The sequence below is a fragment of the Hylaeus anthracinus genome, unplaced genomic scaffold, assembly GCF_026225885.1.
Source record: "Hylaeus anthracinus isolate JK02 unplaced genomic scaffold, UHH_iyHylAnth1.0_haploid 27294, whole genome shotgun sequence".
In the NCBI taxonomy this organism is placed as follows: domain Eukaryota; kingdom Metazoa; phylum Arthropoda; class Insecta; order Hymenoptera; family Colletidae; genus Hylaeus; species Hylaeus anthracinus.
In genome coordinates this window covers 24-27514 of record NW_026535101.1, presented here as the reverse complement: position 1 = coordinate 27514, position 27491 = coordinate 24, and the positions used below count along the sequence as shown (strand labels likewise).

At 47.8% G+C, this 27491-nt stretch overlaps 1 protein-coding gene across 2 annotated transcripts; it reads left to right on the top strand.

Annotated features, from left to right (window-relative positions):
• The first annotated feature begins 18271 nt into the window (after positions 1-18271).
• On the top strand, positions 18272-26412 carry LOC128893236 (homeobox protein prospero-like). Of its 2 annotated transcripts, none has more exons than XM_054154064.1 (3): positions 18272-20866; positions 21825-22295; positions 25414-26412. In XM_054154064.1, exons 1-3 carry the CDS (start codon positions 18284-18286, stop codon positions 25570-25572), a joined length of 3213 nt encoding a protein of 1070 aa, XP_054010039.1. In that variant the 5' UTR covers positions 18272-18283; the 3' UTR covers positions 25573-26412. The 2 variants fall into 2 exon arrangements, with proteins under 2 accessions (XP_054010039.1, XP_054010038.1); XM_054154063.1 differs by having other exon boundaries at positions 21810-22295.
• The last annotated feature ends 1079 nt before the right edge of the window (positions 26413-27491 follow it).

The window sequence follows — 27491 nt, the reverse complement described above, 5'->3', positions numbered from 1 at the left end:
TTCCGCTAATGATACACAAATTAAGAAGCGTCGAGGCATCCGATTCGCGAAATTAAATAACAAGAAACGCGAGTGCGTTGGCAAATAGGTGTCGGATGTCTCTTGATCATCCCCGGAAACGTAATTGCAATCAAGACGATAATAATAATAATAATTAGGAAAGTCGATGACGCGAGCTGGGGCATGCACGTTCGATTCGATCGTGTTCGAATCGTGGAGCGTGACGAGTTAGTTGCAGACACTCGCGTTTCTTGAGGGAGATGGTTTCTCGCAGTTAGCGATATTTGGGAATTTATTTCATCGCGAAGGGGTCGGGTTGACGCATTCGAGGTTCTTGGCACTCATTTCGCACGTATTTAGGATACTAAATGTATCCCATTTTTATGGCGATGAGCTTCGTATTATCGATGATACATATTATTAATCAAACGCAAGGGGCCCAAAAATAGCATTTTATTAAAAGAATAGCATTCCCTTGAAGATCATTCGCTAAACATACGAAGTAAAAGCTACCCAAGGCTAGGATACTAAATCCAGATTCTTAAATAGCTTCCTCGCCATTCGATGCTCGCGGTTACCTGCGCGACCGATGATAGCCCTGCGAAGACACGTCCACGCAGGGATTTTTCCTTCTTCCGGTTTCCCATTGTTTTTCGCCGTAACCCGCAAGGCAAGTGTCTTGACCAAAGAAGAAAAGGGGGCCCCCTCCCTGAGGAGCGAAGCGATAGGGGTGAGAGCGGAGATCGAGAACGTCGGACGGAATCGAGCGAGAAGGAACAAGCACGCAGGCGACGAGGGAAAGAGACGAAGCTAGATGGAAAGGGAAGGAGGGATTATGGTCGTGAGTTTGCCGAGGGACGATGGCCAGGGACGAAGGGGGGTAACTCAAGACGGGTCTAAGTGAGTCTTCCGGCCGACAGGCAATGATAGCCCTGAGAACTGACCCGACCCCCGGATATGTGTTGCGCATATATGTGGGGACACAGACACGAGCGTCGTCAACGTGTCACAACATTGTCCGCCTCTATTCGGACGGGCTGATCCGTAATGGCTTATTTCGTAAATCGGAGATTCGTAATGGGGAACGCGCGCGCAGTGATAGGTAAGCCGGTGTGCGGTCAATTTGGCATAAGCGGTTTGCATGATGCCGAAGAGTTTCGGCTGTTGAGGTTACGAGGTGAACACCATGGACCAGGCTATTGGGGACGGGAAGATCGACGTTCCCGAATAGAGTCACTGTGGACCAATGGCGTCGTTGTTGAGCTTAACTGAGGATTGATAGGAGGAAAAATTAGGATTTCGATATTACGATCACTGTTTACTGCAACTGTTAGACGACGACTGTCTCTTACTCCAAAATATTTGGCAAGTTGAAATCCAAGCTTATGTCATAATAGCGACAGGTAACATATAGAATACATTTATACTCTAACAATTGTTATTACGCCAAAATAAATTCTTGTAACAATGAATGTTTTGTTGAAGAAAATAGATGATTCGAATAAGAGAATGCTGAGATGGATAAGAGTGCAGAGGGTTTCGTTTCATTCTGAAAAGCGATTTGGTAACAGTTATATCAGTCGTCTGAAACGATTCATTACGATTCTATTATTGCTTCTTGAAAGGTCATCACCAGTAATAACGTAATAGCTTCTCAGTACCACCATGAGTGTTTGAAAATGAATCACCGTACACTTACTCGTTAACACCAGGCATGCTTGATAGATTAAATATGTGAACTTTCAATTTACGTAAATTAAAAATTATTTATCAGGACATTTGTCTTACGGTATCTGGACACACTGATCTACTGTAAAAGATGAACCAAACGGAACACTTCACTTTAGTAAGTAAATGTAAATAAATATTCAGTGAAAACTAAATAAATAAATTCGAGTCTGATACAGGGAATACAAGAAAAAGCACTTATTATATGAATTTTACGAAAAGAGTATCGTCATTTCTGCCAATCTTCCACGGTTTCTACGGTTCTCAGATTCCCTAGAACGCTCAAACGCCGCTCTACGCCGCTCAAACGCCCGAGTCGCACGACAATTCATTAAAACCGTTCTCACAGTGGAGATACGCACATGCAGAACACAAATTACTCGGCACAGCAAATCACGAAATGATGACATAACGCCTCCTACGCCTCCTAGCAGCCTTGGCGTTGTCAGATAATTAACTGGACATGTGACCAGCTTCCGTAAGACTCGCATCAGCTGCGCGCGCGACGTAGCACGTGAAATTTTCCCAAGCTTCTCGCCATCTTCCATTCCTATTTCCTCAACGAATTCTTCGAGGCAGTATTATATAGACCTCGGAAGATTTTCGCGAAGACGACACGAACTGAAACATCACCGGTTGTTGGATCGGATTTCAAAACGCGCTAAATCGGTTCGAAGGTGCACCAACCCCTTCTCCTCCACCTTCGCCGTTTAATCGTCTACGTCGTAATTTGAATTTCTGAAAACGACATGTCATTAACACCGGACCACCATTTGCCGCGTCTTACTTATGTTCGACTTAAACCTTAATGAGAGCTACGCGTTAAGTTCGTGCCGACGCGCTTAATGACGTCGAAGGTATCAGTTTAAGGGGATGACACGGGGTGGGGGTGGTTCGAGAGAAGGGGGGTGAGATTGAGCTTAAGGTCGTAGGACGATCGATGGCTGCGAGCGCGCGGACTAAAGGAGTCATTTGTCTTCGTAGCCACTTTGCTTGTCAAATCGAGCCGGCCTATTATTATGGCAAGCCCGTTAGATGCCTTAGATTTAAACACGCCCGATTTAAGTTAATATCCTGCCACCGTCGCGATCCACTTTTCAAGCATGGCTAACCCTTTTGAAAAGTCGTCTGCTGGCAAAATCGATAGTCCTCGTTGTGAATTTGAATACACGCGACGATGTTTTGCAAATACCTTCGGATTTGATGTTGGCAACGACGAAGCGTATAAGTGACATAAATGGTTTTCGAGGGTTGTTTAAGAACATTAGGTGTGGACGTTAATTTCGTGACTTTCTAGGGTTAACTTACTAATTATTTAAAAAGAGAAATTTGGTACTCCAACGTAACGAACTGGTCAGTGAATATTTCTATTTAAAATAGAGTTATAAATAGTTAAATGAGAAGATCGAAAATTAATTTCAACCCTTAGTAAAATCGTCCTGTCAGCCGTGGTGGACACTTAAACGCCATTGTCTAGGTTTGATCGTAGTTTTGTGTACTTTTATTTGAAACAACGATATGTTATACTTTAAAGTCACATTTTAAAAATCCTCTCTTATCGAATCGTTGGCATTCGCGAACTGATACAGAAGTATGTCGTCTTTAAATGTTACTCTTCGAAAACAATGGGAAGTTGCTAGCCACTTACATCAGTGGAACATCGATGGGGGCGCAAACAAAGGGACAAAATACCCATACGTAATGGTCGTTCGTAAAGTATTCGGTAATCACAAACCTGTAACACGTTACGCAAGTTCGACATTCGGTAAAACTACACGTAAATACAGTTTTCTTTTGGATTCTCAACAACGTTTCAATCTTGACTCGTATAAATTCCTATTCTTACTTATTTAAGCGCTACTTTATAGCACTGCCAAGTGAATAAAATACTAAAGCTACGCGAAAGGTGGGGCCTACCCTTAAGAACTTTAAAACTTTCTTTTCTACATGCTTTACTAACTATCCCTTACTAACAAACGTAACAATGGTGGCCAGCCCCACGTCTCAAAAAAAGGTCGTCTTCTCAATCCTCGAGAACAGGAAAATGAAATGCAAACAGTTTACGAAGGTTCTCCATTGTTCCCTGTGTCGACCCAAATGCTGACCGATAAGAATGGCGATTATGCGAGACGAAACTCGTTAGCTCGCTTCGTTACCGCTCGGAAAGGCAGCAGCCGGGGTATTCGCGAGCCAAGGAGACGTACTTAGCTGGCGAGGCGGATGAAAACGCCGAGAAACATTTTCATACGTCCGCGCGCGTCTATGCGGATCGCTAATTAGCATTCTCATTGAGAAAGACTGTTCCTCCGAGCCCCGTGGCCCTTCCACGTTTCGCTGGATATCACGGGCTCTCGGGGAAGAGGAGGCGAGCACAAAAGGTGTACCAAAGCGAACGCCTGCGGAAAGAGGCGGTCACGGCGTGTTTCCGAGTCCCCGGTTGCTTATTTACTAATTCGGAAGCAATGTAAATAATCGCGCCATCATGGCCGGACGGCAATCACGGCACAAATAGCCTAGCCCAGTCTCTTTCAGGAGACGAGCTTCACTGGCCACGTGGGTCCCCACGTGAAAGTATAGTCAGCGCGCATGAGCGGCGTTCAGCAGGTGTGGCGGGTCAATAGTTGTCCGATCCTCGCGATCATCCAGGTGTATCGCCTTCCGTAGCATTGTCAACAAGTTCCGGATCTGAGAATCCCGCCTACATATCTCGGGGATACGAGCAGTCTTTTGTCGAGGCCCCCGTCGCGCGAGTCCGCGATCAATTCATTTTCCAGCGGCACGGCTCGCGCGTACATTCAATTTCTTAATGAGGTTTATTACACTCCACTCCTTTTTTTTCTCCGCCCTCCCCCTCGGTTTCCGTTCCCGTCGCGCACCCTTTTGTACCCGGCGCTCTCGCGACATTCGCGTTTGATAATATTTTTATTTCCCTGTTATTCTCGCGCTCCGGGTGTTTGCATTGTCACCTCATTAACATTACCGCCACTCGATACACGCTTTCGGTCTCGTTCTCTTAGGCTCCCGTCTGTCGTTCTCCGGCCGACCAGAGTCTAGACGTGTCACGATTTTTCCACGGAATCGTTACTGTTTTTTTTTTTTTTTTTCACTGAGCCCTCCTCTGGGACTCCATCCCGAGACACGAACCCGTTGATATCCGTGGCTGGCGGCGTTATCTCTCCCGGTCGTACATCCACCGCGTTAGCGGAAACTTTTTCCTGTTCTTTCTGCCCGTCCACCCTTCCGTCCACCCCCATCGCATCCGACTCCTGGCTCCCTTTCTTTCATGTCCTGCCGCAAGGTTTCGTTTTATAACCACGTAAACTCTGTTTAATTAACGCGTGGACTGAAAGAGGAGGAATTTTCGATGTAAGCGGCGCGCTGCATCGCCGGGTGCATAAGGTACGCGCGCATTGCGATGATCCTACGTCGGTGATGGAGTTGGTCGAGACGGTGGAAGAGTAAATGGTTAGAGGTCGGTCTGCAGGGGTTGCAACAGGGAGGACGCAATACCCGGTGCCGGTAGTCGTAACGTTGACGATGGTGGTGGTGGTGTTGGGCGACGGTGGTAGTGGTGGGTACTTGAGAGAGCTCACCGTTTCCCTTATTCCTTCAATCAACGTCAGCTGGGGAGGCGAGTCTAGTGTGTACCCTGGGCAAATACTCGCGTGCTCCGCACTAGAGCAGCATAGAGCTCAATGACTACATCATCCACGAAGGTGGTGGTTAGCTAGACGCGCCTTTGCCCCATCCGGGCAGACAGTCATCGAAATCGATTCTTTCCGTGAAATAAACGGCCGGCTCGCAAATACTGGACGGTATTATAGTAAATAGAGCGCCTCTTCCTGAAACTCCGCGCTCCGAAAAAGACGTGGGGATTTTCGCGATATCGTCTACCTGCTGGAATACTGATACACGAAGGAAGATAAATATTTACGGCAACTCTTGGAATAGGTACAGAGGTAAATTAAATAGAATAATATCTATCAACTTTGTTTTTTCTTTCGAATCAATTTTATATAATGCTTCTAATTCTAACTAAAATGGAGACAAAATGGATTCAAATATTTAAAATTGTACACACACTCCTAGTAGTCTATTTAGCTTTGAATTATTTTAATATGTCCCGGAGTACGTAAGAAATGTTTCAGGTATCGATTAAGCAACCGAATAGACTTCGTGTTAACGATGGTAGTACATTTCGTTCTTAGAAAATTACACAAAGTTTTCAACAACTTCGAGTAAAAACGAGGAATGTTGAAAGAGTACCCTGATCAGAAACACGAGTTGTCCAAAATTGCTAAGAGATCTGACTCTTATTAAAATTGGGAAAGAAAAAACGTGTTGGCCACGAGTTCCATGACGCTTCACCCCACAGTGAATGCACTCCGGGTGTCGATGTCTCGCGTCTAGAAAGGTCTCGTTAAAGTAGGAAGGAAGAGGGCCGGATACACGGCGGTTACGCATGCATCATGGGTCGCCTAAACAAGCTGTTTAGACGACTTCAAGTTAACCCAAATTGACTCAATTGGATTAACCGCGCCGTGGCTCACCCGACACTTGGGAACCGGCCTGTTCCGGCGTCACTGTATCCGCGAGAGTGCCAGTCCTTTGCTTCTCATGCAAATACGCATCGCGTTATTCCACCACTTCAGCCCCTCTTTCCCTCGTGTCTTTCCTAGTTCTTTTTTCTCACCCGTTTCTCGTGTCCCCGGGCCCTCCTTGCCCCGTTCGCGAATTTAGCTGGTTAGCTAAATTGACGGCGTTTGGGAAAATTGGCTCGGCTACTCCCCGCGCGGGTGTCAGAGGTCTCCCAGCGCGAGAAGACCCTTTGTCTTCTCTGCTCGGCCAGTTTCCCTCTCTGTCCTACCGCGAAACCGTCTCTTTCCGATAGCCATCCGGGGGCTCGAGCCTCTTTCGCATAATTTGGCGCGCGCGGATAGACCGGATCCCGTCGACGCGAGGAGACGAAGAGATCACGAAGAGTCTTCCGCTCCTCGAGCCAGTTTCGCGCTGGCACACGTGACGCGTTGACGCACGTCGGTTCTCTCCTCTGTCCTGTCTCTCATGTCAATTTGCGCCCGAGGGCCGCGGAAGGAAGAGACGGCGGAGAGGAGGAACGAGGAGGCACGGCCAGAGGAGGAGAGCCCGGAGAGGCTTACGTTAAATCGTAGGATCGGGGGAGTGTTGCATGGATTGGAGTGTCCGTTCCTTGGCTAAACGTGGCTCCCTACGCGTACACGTAACGCATACGCAGCCGTTCCTCCACCATCGGCACCGGTTGCGTCTCTGTTTCTCCCGATCGTCCCGGTCCGATCTCTGTCCTTATTATCGTTGCACCCGATCAAGTTGTCTTTCTCTCTTGGCCGCTCTCCGCGATATATGGATCGTCGGAAGTCACCTTCCTCATTATCATACCAACAGGCTCGCTCGCTCACTCGGACACAGCCTTCATCCTGTGCCCTACTCACTTACGGATCACGGGTGATCAACCCAAGTGCGGGCTACTCGACCGCTCGGCGATCGTTAGGGTGAATACCGGATCGTTCCAGTAGCCGCGAGAACCACTGCCCTGGGGGACAAGACGCAAGTCCATTATACTCAATCACGGCATGATTGGCTCAAACGATCAGACCACCGCTTGCCGCGCGTCGTTCCACGGACGTGCCGCGTTCAGCTTCGTAACGTCAAGAAGAAGAGATCCTGCTTTGCGCTCGGGACCACTTCTGTCCGTTCTCCAATTTCCTCTTCCTTTTCGAACGCCGGTCTTTTCACGAATCTGTTGCGTCACATGGATAAATCGTATGGATATAGTTGGTAGGGCCTTTGGACCATCGAAATCGATATATTCAACAGTCGGAATCGATTACTGTTTCATTAAAGATCGAATTAATTTATGATCGAATTAATAACCACGTACTCGTGAACCACATCGAATCTCCGATTCGGAATCGATACCTGTACAAAGCAGAAAAAGACGCCATGCGTTTCTACTTTGCAACGCTGCCTTAATTAATGGAATCGTAGTAACGAGCATCGCATCTAATCAAAGACACCTCCAGGCCGGTCCTAATTCATCAGCATCCACTCGATAAATTGATTCGCAGTAACCAGCTGTTTCTGGTTTTCCGAGCGATCAAAGGTGTGCCCCACGCATTCCGTTTCGAGAACCTCGAATGTAGACCAAGGTCCAGCTGCAACAAAAGCCAACGGCACGATCCGAACGACGCCAAACCCCGTTTCGTGTCTATCCATTCCCGGCATCTGTTCCGCTGGAAGGCCGACTTTCCATCTTCGGGACTGATCTCTCATCCTTTATTATTATTATTTTTTTTTTTTATTGCCATCGTATCCGAAGCAGATTATCAGGACACGGAGTTGGTTCGCGTTCGTGCTTCGTATCTGCGATCGTGATCGCGGCTAGCCCGATATACGAGCACCTTAATGACGTGGAAACGCGCCCGTTCCTTTTCCTCGTTTTTCCCCCGAGCGGACAATGGCGGTGCTTGCGACCGTGCTCGCCGAAGCTTCCGTCAGCAATGCGTCTTTCCCTTTATTTCTCTCGAGAGTCCGCGGCGGGGACACACTTCGCGGCGATAAATTCGTAAATAACGGGCTGGAAGTAACCCGAAAGCGACGCTTCAGTTTTCCTGGCATACTTTTCGAAACTGCGGCTTCCAGACGTGGACCGAGCGCGCACCGTCGCGAGCCAAACGCGCAAGCACGGAACTTTGGCAATTGAATATAATTAAGCAATCTCTCGGAGGTACGGCCAGCGATATCGACGACGGGAAAAAGCCGGCGTAGCGAAAAGCTCCGGGAGTGCAGGTTGGCCGGGTGCCATAAGGAGACCACGCCACGAAATGCCGACGACAATAATGCCGATAATCCTGGCCGCTCCTGGTTGCCAATATGCTGCTAACGTATCTACATAACTGCCTCGAAAAGTAACCCGTGGCCAATAAAAAGCAAACAGAGGAAGACTGGGAGTCTGTCGTTAAGCCTCCTCGATCTACTTGTCGCTGATTACTCGAAGCCGAATCTGGGACTCTTGCTTGGCACGGGGAAGGAGCAGCTCTTCTGTCGACGATCAGAATCAGGACTTCTGTGGTGTTTGAGTTCACTTTACGTCCTCTCATTCATGCCACTCGGACTCTATCACTGTTACGCTTATCCTTCATAGATAGGCTGCAAGTCTTATAAGCTGGGCTACACAAGATGACGTGTGCATCTTAATTATACAATGTCTATCATAGCCAATAACCAATAAGTAGCACTATCAATCTGAGATATTATAAATTAAATGCTTCGCAAGTTATCTGCAGAAAAAGGAGTTCGTTAAAAGAAAATCACAGTCTTCTGACATCCTCCACAAACTTGCACCTTTTAAACACAGCACCAAACGACTCTGTAAACCTTGCCCAATCGCCTGGATTCATCAAACTTGTCTATTGCTCTTTCGACCTTTGCTCGACTGACCTACCTCATTCGAGGGACCAATTGCTAGCATCGAGCAGTTAATTCCGCGCGAAACATTCAAATCCGCTTTCACGCTCCAAGTCTCCTTCGCCAAAGGGATCCCTGGACGTTCGTGTCCGTGTCCGTTTCCATCACGCAATTATTATCAACCCCAAGACGCAACAGTATCCCCCACCCTTATCTCGACCCGATCGCGGCGAGGAGAATAACGTGGCTTCCTAAAAGGAAACGGGGAAACCGTTACTCCACCCAGGCACGAGTCAACCGACCGCCTCGGCGCGACTCTCAAGACGTTGGCGATGCAGGAGTTCGTTTGTCCTCCAAGACGTTAGACCGACCTCGGTGGGGCCCCTAACAATGGCAACAAGAAGCCGAAACGTCGGTTACGCCTTGTAACGGCAGCTGGCACGCGCTCCTCGGCCCTAAGGAGGCCTTCCCTCTACCTTCTTCGCCCTTCTCCTTGGTCTTGCGCGTTGGGGAACCGTCGCGAAGGGTGCAGCCAGTCTGGAGAAGTTACCTTACCTGAATCCCGGCTGGGGGATACCTGGACATTTAAATCGGTGGACGCCACCCGGCAAAACCACCTGAATGCTAGCAAGGGGGCCTTCTTGATCTTGCAGCGGCGTCGAGTTTCGGGGACCACGAAACGAACTCCAAGCACCTTTAGAATTTTGTTACTTTTCATTCCAATTCCGAATGATGTTTCGGACAAATTGATCAGAGGATTCTGCAAGGATTGCGGTTGTGGAGATGTATTGGATTTGTAGATAGCTTCATTGAAATTAAAATTACAGTTGTGTGAGCAATAATTGAAACAATAGCGTCGTCTAAGCATAGCGTGGCATAAAAGGGGTAAGTCATCTCATGGATAAACCATCTCAGAAATTTAATTTCACGTTCTTCTAAATTCTCCAGAAACGCATCCTCCTAACTGCCAGACCTGAAAACAAACGTTCCATAAATGAATTCTACTAAACCTTTGGTAACGACGAAGCAAATTATACGCTAGAGAAAATGAGAAATTTTCGTATGTATCGAAATAGCAGGTACATTAATATTTTAACCAGTGAAATTCGATCAAAATCTGCGAGTTTAAATACCACGGGAAAGACCATCGATCGTCCCCTCCGCAAGGGAACGTCGACGCCGCTGAGGGCAAGGACCGTTGTTCCTACTTCCTTTCCAGAAGGAGGACGACGGGCGCCGCAGGATTTTTTGTAGCTTCAATATTAGACGTTAGCGTTTCCCACAGAGAGAAGTCATGGGAACACATCGAGGAGAGGCTGCAGATAGTCTCGTGAAAATTCTCCGAGGAGATTTGCGATCGCACCTTGGGTAGTTTTCCCTGGCAGCCGTCGTTTTCGGATAAAGGAGCCACGTTGAAGTCTTCTTTCTCCCCCTCGCCCTCCAACTTGTCGGCTACCTTTTTACACTATACTTTTATATATTGCTGTTCAACGTTCGTTCTTCCTCGATTTCGCTAGAAACTGGTATGTGAGAGCAAGAAATGTTTGTTTGGGTTAAACCAAGCATTTAATTTTAGTGTCTACATCTCAGACTTCTTCAGAAACTCACGTATTAATAATTGGCAAGTACCATGATAACGTTGAAAAATTCATCAATTCTATTCAGGCGACGGTAACTCGTCTCCCAATTTAAATATAAGTTAAACCAATACTCTGAACGACACCACGATTTTTCCATCGTCGTCCAAAGTGACGATTATCGAAGCATCGTGTCTTCGCGTAGTTCGAATTCGGCGCTTACCCCTTTAATTGGCCGAAACGGCTGGAAAAAGTACGCGAAATCCGACAGGCACGGGGCGAAAGGTCACGTCTGGAACGGACCCGGTTTTCATTCGTTTCGCTATAGTGAAAAATCCCGTCGTCATCGAGCATGCGACTCGTAAAAGTGACGCGCTCATTATCACGCGTATTATCTGGGTACGCGGGGGCATGAATGGCGACCGAAATCGAAATGAAAACGGAGGAAAGGTCATGTTCGCGTGCCAGGAATAACACGGCCGTGGCGTTGACCCACATTGTTTTTGAAACGCGATTAAACTCATTGAAAACGAACCGAAGGTAGATTAATGGCCCTGGGTCGCGTAATCGCGGAGAGCGAGGTAAAAAGCGAAACAAATTTAACGAGCTGTAAATTATGAAAATCGGTGACAGGCCGCCGCTTTTAAATGATCCCCTTCCCCCGCATTTTCTCTCTCGCTCATTCATACGCACGCTATACGCGTTCCCGCTCTATCCGGCTCTCTCGCACTTGTCGAAGTTTGGTTTGGGCGCGTGCCAGTGAATCGAAACGATTCGAATGCAAAATAATAATAAAACAGTCGGGCGGCGGTGGTGGGGGCGGGTGGGAGGCTGTCGACGCCACGGGGGTGGTTGACTGGTGGGCGGCGCGGGTAGACGGGGTTGGCAGCGCATTAACGCAATTAACCTCCAATTAATAACACATCAATTGACACCCGGTCAACTTGTTGCATCGGAGCAGCCCGATAATATGCAGAACGCGTGTGAGCCGTGTGTGTATGCACACGACTCGCCGTGCCTCTGCTTTTGTATGCGTGTATCATTGTGTATATACAACGCAGTTCTCTCTCGCTCTGTCTCTTTGCACGCTGGCTCGCCCTGCTACCATCTGCCAGTGTACGTCTATACACATTCACGATTAGGCGTCACGAAACGGGGGTGTGTTTACCTGTCTGCGGGTACGTGCCACGGAAGGGTGCTCGGTCAGTCTGCGGATAATAATGAAACGAATGTTGCAATAATTTTATATCGAGGGGAAAACGGCTCAGCTATGCGTGCGGATCGTAGCCACGGACATGGGCCGATGACCATAACCGGGTTCCCATGCAACCCCCTGCGAACACTCCGCCACATGACACCTACAGGGGGTGGAATTCCAATGCACATGCTGTCGCGGCGTTACCTCGATTACGCCATGTGGGGTACGCGCGGCACGATACACGCCGGAGTAAAAACATGCCAGCTACTTGTACGTTCAACGTTCCTTGCCGGAAGGAAGTCGTTAGGGTCGCAACATGCAAGTATTGTTTCGTTTTCGCTGCGGGTTCCACCCGGTTGTCCTTCCTCGTCGATCGGAAGCCACGAAATCTACACGAACCATCGACCAAGAGGCCATTCTTCCCCTCCTGTTGATTCATTTTTCGCTTTCCTGGCTATTATCGAGTGGGACCGAGATGTATTGGAATTTAACCTTATCGAGGTGTTGCTGTTCTCAAGGGTTTACATGGTATACCGAGTACATCCGAGCGTAATAGGTTTATCAGCAGAAAAGAAGGAAGGTCAGACCTGTGTTCTCGAGGCAAAAGCGAGAGAATTGCACATAATCGTGCTTTAAGTCCGCCTATTTTTAACTTAAAAATCTTTTCTGAATTATGCAATCCCTAGAATTTCTCGCGACAAGTCAAGACTTGTTCCACGACGGGGGTGAAAAAGTTTCAGTGGCTATAGACCCCGTCGATTGTAATTCCATCCCTTTTATATCGACCTTTGTGCCTTCTATTTTTATAAATCTCCGCCCGTAGAAGGGGTAGCGAATCTATCAAAGGAAGCGAATCGGGACGGCCAAGAAGGATAGATTTCTTTCTTTTCGTTCGCGGATTCATTAAAAAATTTCGATTCGAAGTTTCCCCTTTGAAATTTCATGCAAGGTCGACGCGTCGATGGAAAGCTCGTGATCGATGGTAAGAGAATAACGAACGCTCGCCTGCAGCTTTCCTGCGTTCAGGTCTCTTCTTTAATTACCCAGACCTATAGGTGGAAGTTATCAGCGCCGATAACTCGAAACAATGGCTACCTTAAATCCTAACTCCTGAACGATGGAGGTCTTCGGGAAAAGTCGACGGAATTACGAGCCAGCCTTCCATTAACTTCCGTTCGTAATCGACAGTTCATTTTTGAAGCATCCTCTTCTTGGTCTCAACGTTCGTTCTTTCATTCCGCTGTATTTCTCTTCTACGTTGGATTCAAGTCTGTAGGAATTTTAGAATGGCATTGCATATACCAATTCTTGAGTAGATACAATGTTCTTCTTCCATTTTATAATTAAACTTGTCCTTACCTCTTCGTTTCATCGTTTCTCATCACTTCATATTAAATCTCTTCGTCTTCTCTTGTCTCCTCATCTCTCCACTTCTTCTTTCCTCCAAAAATTTCATAAGAACATTACAATGTCACTAGAACGCGCAACGCTCAAGTTGCGTCCACTCAGTAATTTTCTAATCTCGTACAGCAACCCCACCGGCATGACTTGTAATCACCCCTTCAAATCAAGTCACCTGCTTAAACGGTAAATATCGTATGACGCACAGGAAATGGCTGTTGGTCGTTCATCAGGCTGTTTTCGCTTCACACTAAAGCGATCGATGCGACTGTCATTGCCAGTCGAAATATGTGGTCAGCTACGAACAAACCACGTTTCTTATTTCCCAACGATTTTATCCTTTAATTGCAGTAATCTTACGATTCTTCGTGCTCTAATCCACTTGTCGTCCCTCGCGAATGTGTTTACCGTGCAAACACTGTTAGAATCGAAGCTCGTTCGTTTAGGTGGAGTTACAGTTTAGAAACAATTTGAAAGTAAGAGAAAATGTTAGGAGAATGTTACTTCACGAGTGTTTAAGCGTACATTCGCATAGACCTTCCAGATCAAACCAAGGGGTGTTCGCCGTTGCTGTATTCTCAAATCTGTGATACAAACAAGCAAAGACCTACGGTATTATCTAATTAATAAAGGAAACGAATAAACGCGATCTTCATCGTAGAAAATTCTACGAAACATAGATAGAGAATTCGAAAGCAGTTTCAAACGAATTTTTCGAAGTAACCTTTCGTTTTGACGAATTCGACAGCGCATCTGTCGGACAGGTATCGATGCCGAGGCACGAAGCTCGGTCGAGTAAGTTTTACGCTTGTAATTAGCACGGCGTGGCTACTTCCGAGTCGCAGGAACAGTGGGAGAGTTCCTAAAACCATTTCCGGCGGACACCCTTTTATTCTCCCCGTCCCACGCATGGCAGCGCAGAAGGGAAGTACCGATCAAAATTAGGAAGGACAGAAGTTCCCGACCCCCCTCGAAGAGTTACGTTCTTCGAGGCAGGTACGATCGCAGACTTTTATCGTGCCTTCGAACATATGTCACCTTTTTCACCCCGTGACCACCCCCCCCCCCTTGCCGCCCAAGATAATTGCTGGGGAGCAGTATCTCCGAACGAAATCTTTCTATTCGTGGAAAACGAAAGCAGCCTTATCGAAGTCGGGCAATAATCAAGTCGATAGATCGACGAGGAAATCATTTTTCAGAGTTACTTTCACCGTGGCGAGGAATCCTCTCAATTCATAATAAATATTCAAATCAAAGGCGGTCCGATTTCCCAGCATTTCACTGATAATTCCCGACGAAAATTTCCAATTGCGAGACCAATTACATATCGTTCAGACTTTCGAGGACGTTTCTGACGATAGCCGCGCCAGATCAGCCGAATGGAAGAGATTGGACCTGACTTTGCGCATCCCTGCTCCGGAGAGTATCAATAAACTGCCGCGGCCATTACTTCGCCGCTGGGATCGTCCGTCCTCTACATTTCACGACGCACCGCTCCCGCCCGAAACAAATAGAAGGCAAAGACCAGGGTAATCAATATTCAATTAGATTCATCCTCCAGAAGCGAGCAAATGATCGATGAATTTTAAGCTCGTTTTCTCCCTTTTCCTTGCGCGATCTCGCAAAACGGTGGAAGCAGCGCGGGCTGAAAGCCGAGCGCGCAGCTCGAGGAAAAAAAGTACAACGATCCCGTGCTTTCCACCAATTCGCCGGTTTTGCCACGTGTTGCTATATACGCATTTCTCTTTGAGCCTCCTTGTTGCTTCATGAGCCGGCGCGTATACACACGTCTAGTCGCTCTGTCGATATATAGGGACGAGTACTCGTGTCCTCGAACGCAGGCGGCTCGTGCGTAGGCAAACTATGGAATATGTCGGCCTATTGAGCGCAGGTGCTTTAAGCTGCTCAGCTGTTGCTTCGAATCTCGTGCACATTCACGCAAACATATATCACGCTGATATTGGTGCACGCTAAGCGCCCCGGCGTATCATGCTGCGTGCGTGCAAACGCAGAAGGCCGACTCGCGTGTACCCACGCACTTATGCGTATCGGCAATTGAATCGTGAAACGATCGAGCCCTGTCGTCGGTGAATGAATTTGTCGAATGTCTACCGATTATCGTCCGCCGCGAAAGGCCCTCGTGAGAAACTGACCCGTACGAAATCGCCGGTCAATTATCCTTATTCTTGAGACGTCACCGTGGATCCAATTACGATCATTGGAATGTTATTAATACGTCATGTTCGTTAAGAAATTAGTAGGTTTCTTTCGGTGGTAGTCGCTCCATTTTTCCGAAAGATTATACCACTTTAATAATAAACGTTTTATATAAAGAAGCGATAGCATGTAATGTAGTAAATAGTAAATTTCATAAAATTCTTATTGCGTTTGGCAACTGAAATTAAATCGACACATTCACGAAGAAATATTGTTTTTGTTGCCCGCAGACATACTATTTTTCAACGGGATTACACCATTTTCATAATGAACGACTCATACAGAGAAGCAGAGCTCTCTAACGCAACAAATAAGGTTATTACACCATTTTCGTAATTAATGTTTTCCTTGCGCAAATTAACTGTAATTAACGCGTTCACGAAGAATATAAAACTATCGAATTCTTGGATAGTTACGAGTCTCGCACGAAAATGGAACATTCATGAGCGAGATAAACCACCGAATTAGGGACCAAAGAATCGAACGATTCCGAGTCGAACGGTAGACTGTTTCTACCCTCGAGTTTGACCAAGCCAGATGGTGTGCTGGTCTATGACCGAGGATTTGCTATCAATTACTTTTTTGTGCCCCTTTCGTCCTCCGGCTATCGATCAACGACAAACGTGTAATCCCCGACGACGAGTCGATTCGACGCAACTGCCTACGCTCTGAATAAGAAATTCACAGCAAGTAATTTTCTTATGGTCGCCCTCTTCTTCGACCAATCTCGACGTTTGCGTTCCGCTATACATTCAGCTTTCGCTAAAACTCTCGGCAAGACATCGGGCCGAAGTTAGAACACATCGCGTTACAAAAGGACTGTCCGACTCGTCGCCCGTGGTCGATCAGTGTATTTTTAACCGATAACGCTAGGAATCTCCATCCACGTTTCCTGGCAATACGTGCGATGAACCGATACACTTTTCCAGGGTTTACGTTTAAGTGGCTATGTCGACGAAAGAAATTTTATTTTTATACGTCTGGTTTCGTCGTGGATCGCTCCGAATTACATAAACGACGTTATCGCGTCAAGACTGCAAATGTTCTTGGAAAAATCTCGTGGGTAAATATGAGAAATATGAGAAAATTCGAAATCTTCAACAAGCATCTGTAGTTTGTGAAGATGTAGACTCTGTATTTTCAATTTTGTAGAAATTGAAACATTTCTTGACCTTCTTTCCCGTATTTTCATTTTATTCTAGAAATATTCGACTACAAGTTCCCGCAAGAATTTTAAGATTACCTCGGATGGATTAAAAGCTTGAGTAATGTCATCTGTACCCATAGAACGTCTAAACAAAATGCGAACAAATATAATAGGAATGAATGAGAATTACACGAAAATTGCCTAGAAATTGATCCATACAAATCATTATCGAACCTGATCATCGTATCGAATTTGTCTAAATAAATATGTGAAGAATACCTAATTCTGTTAACCAAAAGTTCCTATATAGAACGTTTTCACGTTGAAAGACTGCACAAGCAGAGAATTAAACCGAATCAAGCTGGTAGGAAGTGAAGAATTAAATGAAGTTTTCCCGTATCGCGAGTAAATTGGCTCGAGTAGAGGTCTAAGAGTAAAGTCAACGACAGTCGTACACAGACCGTTCGGTCGGTACTATCTGCGGAAGTGGGCGTCTATATGCAGAGCTTGTTTAAAATAAAATACGGTTCACGGTTTAACTTTACGTCTAATATCGATCTCCTTTCATTGAGCGGGTAGGCGAGCCGTATCCGAATACCCGACTAAAAGGCGTTCGACGTTACTTCTGTTTCAGACGGATAAGAAGAATCGCGCGAACGAAAATCGAGACGAGGGAGCGAGGGGCACCCAGCCCTTTGGTGAGCTCGAAGGATGCAGCTCCCAGGCGGGAGCACGAGGATTCCGCCCGCGAGAGCACCGGCCTCACTTTTCGTGGCTATCAACGTGAGTAATATCGCATCGACTGTCGCGAAGAAACGTAACAACGGTAGAAACTGTAGCGGAAGCGGCGGTGTCGGCTTGAATTGTCATCGTAGTAAAAACGTAAGGAAAAACGGAAGTTGCGGAAACAGTCCCGACAACGAGCCGCGACTCGCTAAGAGAAATCGTCGTCCCGAGACGAAGACGAATCGCCGACATCGAGTCACCGAGAAGCCCCAGCTGTTGGCGTCAGCTCCACGACGGAAGGAGCGGGGTGCGGAATAGTGAAAAGAAGGTGCAGAAAAACCGAGGAACGACGGAAGAAGTGGCAGAGGAGGCGCGAGAGAAGGAGAAGGAGGAGAAGAGGAGGAAGCAGGAGTTCGTCGGGAAGGAGAAGGCTGCCGACGTCGTCGGCGGCGGAGGCGGAGGAGGAGGAGGAGGAGGAGGAGGAGGAGGAGGAGGAAGAAGAGGAGAAAGAAGAGGCGGCGGCGGCAGCGGAGGAGGAGGAAGAAAAAGAAGAGGAGGCGGCGGCGGCGGCGGCGGCGGCGGAGGAGGAGAAGGAGAAGGAGACGCCGAAGACGAAGAAACTGGAGAGGGTAGAGTGTTGACGATCAGAGTGGGGACGACAAGGTAGAAGGAACGACGAGGAAAGGCGGCTGTGGTAGGGGAAACGGCGAGAGCACAGAGTACAGAAGCAGCGGCAGCGCGCCGAGCCACGAGGGGCTATTCGAGCGCGAAGGGGAGGGGTGACAAGGAACCCTGGCGGGGAGGGGACGCGGAGGCCTTCGGGGGGGCCGACCAACCAGACGGCCGATGATGTCATCGGGGGAGGAGACCGAGTATTTCGCCCCCTACGGAGCAACCACGGAAAGCAAGCAACAGCAACTCCAGAAGAAGCAGAAGCGCACCAGACAGCGCGTGGACGCCGGCGAGCCGCGCAACAACTACTCGAGTATACCGCACTTCACCTCCCGGCCATCGTTTCACGGCGGTGGTTTGTACGGTTCGATCTTCGGTGGCACCGGGCCAACGCTTCCGCAACAACAACAGCCGTCGCAGCATCATCAGTCTCAGTCGCAGCAACAACAGCAGCAACAACAACAGCAACAACAACAACTCCAGCAACAACAAGCTGGAGCGGCAGGAAGTCAAGGTCACTTAGGTACAGCTACGACGGGTCCAACCGCTCAGCAGCATTCCGCCCACGCGGCATTCGGCTTCTTCGGGGCACCGGGTTACGGCCCCGCCAAGATGTTGAACGAGCTGCTCGGACGACAGGTCAAACAGGCCAGTGACGCCGGTGGCTCACCGCCAGAGGGCGGCCATGGGATGACTGGCGCCGGCATGGATCCTGCCGCGAATTTGCAATCGGGTGCTGTTGTTAATTGCGACGATCCCGCCACCGCCGAGCTCACGCAGCACATGCTACGCGATATACTTCAAGGGCGCAAACTGTCCGCGCTCTCGGTTCAGGAACAACCGAACAATAATAACAGTATACACAGCAACAACAACAACACAACAGCGGATCTACTTAAGTCTCAGCAGCAGCATCAACAGAGCCCTCAGCAGCATCAACAGAATAGTGATAGTGCGCGTAGTGGAATAGTGCAGAGTGGCGGAGAGGACAGTGGTGACGGGAATAACCTCGTGAATAACGCGAATCACAGTGATCGTGATACCGTGATGCCGGGCGATGCCGAGGATAGCGCCGAGGACGCAGCCGCAGCCGCACGTGCTATAGAGGACGTCTTCACCGAAGCTGGTATGGAGCCTGGGGCCAATCTCGATGGTTCGGACTGCGAACAGAGTTTGCCGCCCAGTCCCACGCAACCAAGGTCAGGGTCAGTTTCCGTCAAGGAGGAGATACAGGACTCGTTGAATATCAAACGGAGCCCGAGTAACTCGCCTTGCCCGATCGTGCCCAAAATCGAAACGAATTCGCCGACGACGGAAATAAAACGCGCTCGTGTCGAGAATATTGTCAGCACGATGCGCAGCAGTCCTGCCCTTCAAACGACCACGGTGAACGGTTGTAAAAAACGGAAACTGTACCAACCTCAGCAGCAAACAGTGCATCACGTTCTCCAGCATAGTGTCAACGACACGATGATGGACGACGAGGAGGAGAGCGAAGAGGAGGAGGATCCTTCGATGATCAGGCAGAAACGCGAGGAGAAGGACAACCTCAAAAGTCAACTGAAAATGCTGCGCGAACAGTTGGTGATAATGCAGCAAAAGTACATAGAGATTTCGAGCAGAATGGAACCGGACACGAGCGAGAGCGGCGATGCGCCCGCCAGTCCTCAGCAGCAACCTCAACCACCACCACCGAGACCACCGCGACCTCATCCACCACCGTACAACGGCCTTCCGGCCATCCCACCCGAACACACGCACGCCACGGCAGCTATGTATCATATAGGACACAAAGCCTACCTCGATCAGCAACACGCTGCTTTGGAGAGAATGAAGCAACACCAGGAGGCTGCGGCGAGGCAACAGCAACAACAGCAACAGCAGCAACAACAACAACAACAGCACCAACAGCAACAACTGCAACGACAAAATTCTCCACCACCCCCTCCGAGTCAACCACAGCAACAGAGTCAAAGCAATACCGGCCCGTCCACGCCGCAAATGCCACAAATGCAAGCAACGAGTACGCCTCTTCAACATAAAGACTTCCAAGAGAGGTTAAGTGTCTTTAGAGGTGCAGCGGCAGCGGTTAGCTCGTCGGGTCCTCATATCACTGGTGCGGATTTGGAAGGCTTGGCGGATATTCTGAAAACAGAAATCACTTCGTCTTTGACGAATCTAATTGACAGTATAGTGACCAGGTTCGTGCAACAGAGGAGGTTTCTTGGGAAACAAAGCGAGGCGGCGCAAGTTGCCGCCGAACAACTAAACAAGGATCTCCTTCTCGCGAGCCAAGTACTCGAACGAAAATCGCCTAGGACGAAAGTAGTCGATAGAGGAGCACCACAACCACCCGGTGGCCCAAACGGGCCACGGGGGCCCCACAGTGGCGGGCCCCCTCCTCCGCAATCTACGGGTTTCCCTCAAATCGGGCCCATGCCTGGTGGCCCCCATGGTCCTCATTCTGGCCCCACGGAAAACAACCTTAATCAAATGAACCAACTGCCTCCGCACGTGAGGTCTAGCAACGCGATCTTTCAGGCACCGAAACCGCCGACGATATACGCTATGGCCTCCATGCAGGCGCAGCAACAACAACAGCAGCAGCAGCATCAACAGCAACGGGAGCACCAGCAGAGAGAACAGCAACAACGCGACCAATACTGTAACATGAGGAGCGACGAGAGAGAAGTCAGGGATTCGGAACAGAACGAGGCCCTCTCGCTCGTGATGACGCCCAAGAAGAAACGTCATAAGGTAATTATCGCTTTCTTAACTTTCCAACAAAATAATCAATCGTAGAGTATGAGAAAATCGTTCTAAAAAGCATTAAAGTTTCGATTATTCGATCGTTAATTTCTTCTAGAGATCGAACAAATTTCTAATAATTAGATTGCGAATGTTTATGGCAAGCGAAAATATGGAAAAACGTATGAGAATGTTTATAAATGTAAAAATATATAAAATATTAACAATAACAAACGTGTTACACTGTTTAGACGATGATACATACTTTCAATTAAATCTCAATTCTTTATACGAATCTGTAAAAATATAAATTTGTCTTTTAAACAGTGTAATATATATATATATATATTAGTATCGATATTTTATATACTTTCGCATTTATGCACACTCGCGTAAACATGTGCAGTCTACTAACTATTATTCGCTCCTTTCCAAACGAAATTAAAATTTAAGCTGTACAGTAGAATATTTGACAGTGAACAAAAAAAAATGCCTAAAAATTTTCAGGCATATCACTTAGTGCACCAAACTCATTGAAAACCTATAATTCGATTCTACCTTTCTAATATAATATTCACCTGTGTAGAAGTAGACATTAGTATTACTTATCTATAAGAATACAGTCAGTCACGAAAGTCTATACACGCTCTATAATGCTTATAATGTTATTAAAAGTATACTTTATAGTAAGGTGAGGAAGATATACCAATATTTATTATATTCAGAATAAAATTAGTCAAAGTAGTTTACAAGAAAATTGATAAAAACAAACTTCGATACGTGCTATTAAGCTTCAAAAGAGTTCCCGCTATTATTACGTTCAAACTTTGTTAATCTTGCCTCACCCATCTCTGTATACTACGTTAAACGATCGTGCGTATATTTTAGTGACTGGCTGTAAATACACATTGGAAGCTTGAATTTCACAATTGTAAATGAAGATATCAATTAGTATTTTCCTTCACAGGTGACGGACACGAGGATCACACCGAGGACCGTGTCCAGAATCCTGGCGCAGGAGGGTGGCTGTTCGCAAGGAGGCAGTGAGAGTCCACCGCCCCCACCACCACCGAGACCCTACCACGCGCCACCACCGATGCTGCCAGTGTCTCTGCCAACCAGCGTAGCGATACCAAACCCAAGTCTCCACGAGAGTCAAGTGTTCTCGCCGTACTCGCCGTTCTTCAACCCTCACACGGGTCATCCTGGTCAGGTACCACCCCCGGGGCCACATCACCTACCTGCGAGTCCTCCAGGTGGAGGCGTAGAACTCAGGGACTCCCCACCATTACCCCATCCGCCGGCGATACTGCATCCTGCCTTATTGGCGGCTGCCCAGCACGGCAGTCCGGACTACGGACACCTCAGGATGGACAGCAACGATCGGGCGAGCGAATGCAACTCTGGCGACATCAGCTACGACGGAGTTCAGCCTACAATATCCTTTTCTAATGCTACATCGAGAGGAGACTATAGTTTGGGAGTTGGTGAACGTCCAGAACAATCCGATCTAATCAAAGTTTCTATTCGCGACCAATGTTCTTGGTTAGCGCTCCAAGGTACGCGAACGCGGCAATATGGCGAAAGAACAGAGTCTGGACGTTCTCCAAAGAAAGTACAGTCCAACTTTCGGTATTAAATCGGGAAGAGTACGCGGCCAGAGCTGGATAAAGCGACGAGCGAAATCGAGCGTTAAAAAGCAGTAGGAAAGAGTTGATGACGATGCTTAGGAATGTCTTTTTTTTTTTCATCCCCCCGTAGAAGGGAACGCGAAGCTGGGGAAACTTCGGAAAACCGCGTCGAGTTCTCCGGGAGAAAAAGCCGGTTCGCCAACAAGGAGAAGGAAGTCGAGAGAATGGCAGGAGGTCGGAGGAAGCTCGGACGAATGTTAGATTAGTTTGCCGCGGAGTTAGGCTAATGTTGGCTGCACCTACGAGTAGAGTTTGTCCGGCAACAACGCGCGAGGTCGAAAGTTCTTTGCCTACTCGGCCCACCCTCGGCCTCGAGTCTCACCCAACTTCGCAAGCCAATAATCTGTCCCGCAATTTCGGAATTTAACCGCGGAAACGAGAGAGGAGGCGGTCCGTGAACTTCCCATCAGGAGCGTCTCCTCGACTTATCGTAGATAAGCCACTTCTACTACTTCTCCCGCCGTATGAGAATCCACGGAACTCCAGGGTCAACTTATACTCGATCCGTATCGGACTCGGTTTTACACCTCCGTCGTATTTTACGGCCGCTTCGCAGCCATTCGTTCGATCTGTCAGACAAAAGAATTTTTAAGAGCGATCCTCTTACCGATTATTCAAGGAGGAAGGCGGTTAACTTCTCCGGAGATATTAGTCAACACAAAGATGCATCTTCATGATCGTTCCAAAGGGGACCAGAGAACAGTCATCCCCTTAATTGTAACGAATATCTCGGATCCCAACGAATATCCTTCGTACATTTTTTCCAAGTCACTTTTTGCCATGAAACATCCGCGATCTACTTACGGTTGTCTACAAGATTGTCGACAAGATGGAAGTTGGTTAAAGACAACTGGTATCTGACGTGTCAGTCCTGTCACTTGCCGAAAGCTCCGGCAAATATCGGACTTACAACCGTGAAAAAAAGACGTGTGTCGCGCGGAACGGGGTAGGGCGTGTAAACGCGGCGGCAACGATGCAACGACGGAACTGCAACTGTGTGTGTCGGTTCGGGTCGTTCGATCGGCAGCGCGGCGTTCTTTGCCACCTTTTTAGCCGGCCTTTGATGTAAAATCAATGGCGCATTTTTTCACTCCCTCCTCTTGGGGTAGGTCGAGCGCATGGCCGCGGCACAACCTGCTGTTCACCATTCTCCTCTGAATTCACCCTTGTCTGTCACTGGTCGTGCCGGCCTTCAACGTATCCGAATATGCTTTTCACGCTGTCCGAGTTTCCTTCCCGGTTCTGCGTTCACGGGGATCGGGTACGCGCAACAAACGAGAGGGTGGCTGCGATAGGGTGAACGATTCGATGCGTATCTTGAGGTGGAGAGCAAGGATGTAGCCTTTTGGGACGATCGTTTAGTGGTCATTTAGGGAAATACCGATTATAAGTAGATGGTATCGAGGTTAGATGTCTGAAGGTGTTTGGAGCGAACTAAGTATTTAGGGTAGTCACTTATTAGCTACTTACGAAGAAGAGTTTAGCATGGATGATGCTATTGTTGTTAGACCTTTGAATTAGTCTCTTTTGAGACACTTATATATTAGTAATGTAAATTACGTTATCTTTTCACTCGTGATCGTCTCGTTGCATTATGTTCGGGGATATACTTATTTCCGCCTGCGTCGTCTTTTAAAAATCAGTTCAGATTAATGATGGCGATATCGTGATCATCGCCCCGTAAGCGTTGCTTCTTTTTTAACGTTGGAGGTGTGTCACTTACACGGTATAATAAGCACCAGACGCGTAGGTGCGGGCGGGCGCGTTACAAGGGTACGAGGAAGGACCAGCTCGATAATGCAAGGGTGACTGCGGGGCGGAATAACCCTTATTACAGTCTGGCATCTCGTTATCACCCATCGACGTTACTGCAAACGCAAAATGCGACGCCCGGTGCGCGCACGTTTGATGCGAACGGCTACACTTGTCGACCCGTTCGCTCGTGAACGACGACTTCGCTTGTACGATGAGAGTTCTCGCGCTGACGGTAACACCCAATGACTATAGGTGTTCGTGAAAATTGTAAACGCCTCGTGGATTTTCCCGTCTCCCTGCGGAATTAGATGGCTTTACGCGGATCGAGTGTCCGCGAGAACGCGACGACTCTTTCCCGATTATTCCGTGAAAGCTTTGAAAATCTCCAACGATTTTCGAATCGGTAACTTATCGGTACTAATGCGTTCGATCTCTGTGCGCCGTCTTTTTGCTACTAGATGCACTTTTTTTCATCAATGATTCGAGAGGTTCAACCTTACGATATAAAAATTTCTTCTCGACGGTATTTCTTTATCGCAACGAGAGGCTCCGTTTTCATTCTTACAAAAAGGAACGCATCCTCAGGGAGGTTTTCTGGTTGCTTAAGAGCCAGTCGAAGTCACAGACGATTCGCAAGAGATTGAACACACGGATTAGCCAAATAAGAATGCGATGAAACCACATGAAGAGATCCTATTACCGATAAGGAGTCGGTAAGGCTTCCGCTGAGGATACGGCCAATCGTGGGCCAACCTCGGCGAGAACGTTGGACCCCTACTACCCTCGCGATATCCACAGCTTGTACGATTTCTAATCCAATTTGATACGAAGGAAAACACGATTAAGTTTGAGATAGTTGCGTATACAGAAACAGATCGCCGTCACGGAACGTCCTTCTTCTGGATCGTTTCGTTTCACCTGGCCCCGTGCTCTTCCCGTAATCGATAAGTGAGATAGCGACTGCGTAGAGAGGAGAGGGAGGGGAGGGGAATGGGATGTATTCGAGAGTCGCCAGCATACCGTACTTTTTTCATAACCAAAGTCCACAACAGAAATTTCCACCGAATGCATTCTGCACTTGCAAAGAGTATTTCCTTAACCGCGGTGAACTCGTCGACGCTGACGCCGATGCATCTGAGGAAGGCGAAGCTAATGTTCTTCTGGGTCAGGTACCCGTCCTCGTCCATCCTCAAGATGTACTTCCCCGACATCAAGTTCAATAAGAACAACACAGCGCAGCTGGTCAAGTGGTTCTCCAATTTCCGGTGAGTAGAGCAATATTTACTATTACACGCGGAAGTTGGCTAAGGGCTGTTGCGAGCATCGTACGCGTTCCCTCAAGGAGCCGTTATCTAATCCGATTAAAATTGCAACATGTACCGTAACTATCGAACGTTGTAACAGCCCTCGGTCCTCTTTCGTCGACCGCATGATCTCTGATTCCACGAATAAAAAAACCCTTGAAAAAGGCAAGTCGCTGTAGGTGGTACACGATGATTTGCATAACGTTCGCCACACGATCGTAACTGTCGACAAGAACGCTCGTGCGAGGCCCGAGAACACGAGATCTCCGATATGAGAAATCGTGGACTCGTAGATCCTAGAGCCATTGGATTTCTCGTGTTTGACAACGGGTTTCCTACGCGAATTCGCCATGTCCCGTCTCGTTTCGGGGAAAGAAAGAACGTGATCGTGGAAGACGTTTCTGGTACGCGATCCCGTTCTGGTGTATATGCAAACGAGAACGAGCTTTCCACGGGATCGACCACTCCCTACGCAGAAACGGTCAGAGCCCAAGAGAGTCACGATGGGTGTGTCCGAATCTTAATTACCCCTCTTCAGCCGGGGATAAGTAACGTGGCTACATTGCCGCCAGGTATAGAGCGCAGGAGGCGGTGGGTACCGACGCATACCGGCCAGCAGGCATTAGCCTGATTATAATTAGCCTGAGTACAGTACAGATCCGAGATATAAGGCGGTCGAAGAGGTCGCACGTGGTCACCCCGCTACATTATTGCCGCTTTCTTATCGCGAGAGACACCTATGCTTCTGGAAGCCATAAGTTTTCAGCCGGACCTCCGACATTTAAACGCGTCGACGACTCCATTGTCACGGTGTTTTGGCTCCTCTTAGGTGATTCGTGTTGGAACGTTTTGAATACATTAATTAATCGAACGGTGAACGCTTAGATCAGAAGATATTGCTACTTTTGTTTCATCTTTGTAATTGCCTGGAAGAACTGAGCCATCGGTCGCGTTAAAGAAGATGATGAATACTTTAATTGTAATTATCTTTGGAAATCGACTTTAAAAGCAAGTAGTTTTTTCTTAGGTCAAGGTTGACTGGAATTCTTTCGTATTGTCGATGTCTCTATCGCGTATCGCGTCGATCGTGTTTGTTCGGTGACACAGAACTTCTGGTCGCACTTTATTTGCACATGCAACGTCGGCGAATGCACGATATTTTTATCTTTTATTTTACAGTTAGCGATATTCTCGTATTTAAAGTTTAAGACTGATAATGTAGAATAAACTTTGTAAAATGACGCTGGAGAAAAACGCTTTCAAAGTCTATACTGGCTCATGAAACGAACAGATTGTACGTCAAGGCGTTAATGACAATACTTGAACATCACTTTTAAAAACACATACAACGATAAATAATATTCCGAGTGAAATTACACTTTTAAGATCGCCTGACCGTTGAATTTACCCCCTTTATTTCGTCTAAGGTTAACGTCGATACCGTCGGCTGAGAATTGCCAACAGGAACGCGTGCACCCGGTCGCATTAGAAGTGCCAAAAATTTGTCACGAACTTGACACCCCGAAACCCCGCACTCAATTTTCACCATCGATTTTCAATACGTCCATCACGGGCGGGCCTGCACGGCCGATCTCCGTACGAAATATCCGAAGCACTCGAGCGACCCAGGGAGGCAAGCCGCGGAATTTAATTAACGCAGAAAAAGGTCCATTAAAAACGCTCCCCCTCGCCCCCGACGACAATGAGGAAGGGGCACACTTAAAATTCTGCCGCGAAAATGAGCGAAAACTTCGTTCGAAAATTCGTTCCCGGGGAAATATAATGGAAACCAAATCAGGCTCGCGAAGCGTCTCGATTCGTTTCGAATTTAGGCGTGCACGGGCGGGAAGAGAGAGAGAAAGAGAGAGAGAGAGAGAGAGAGAG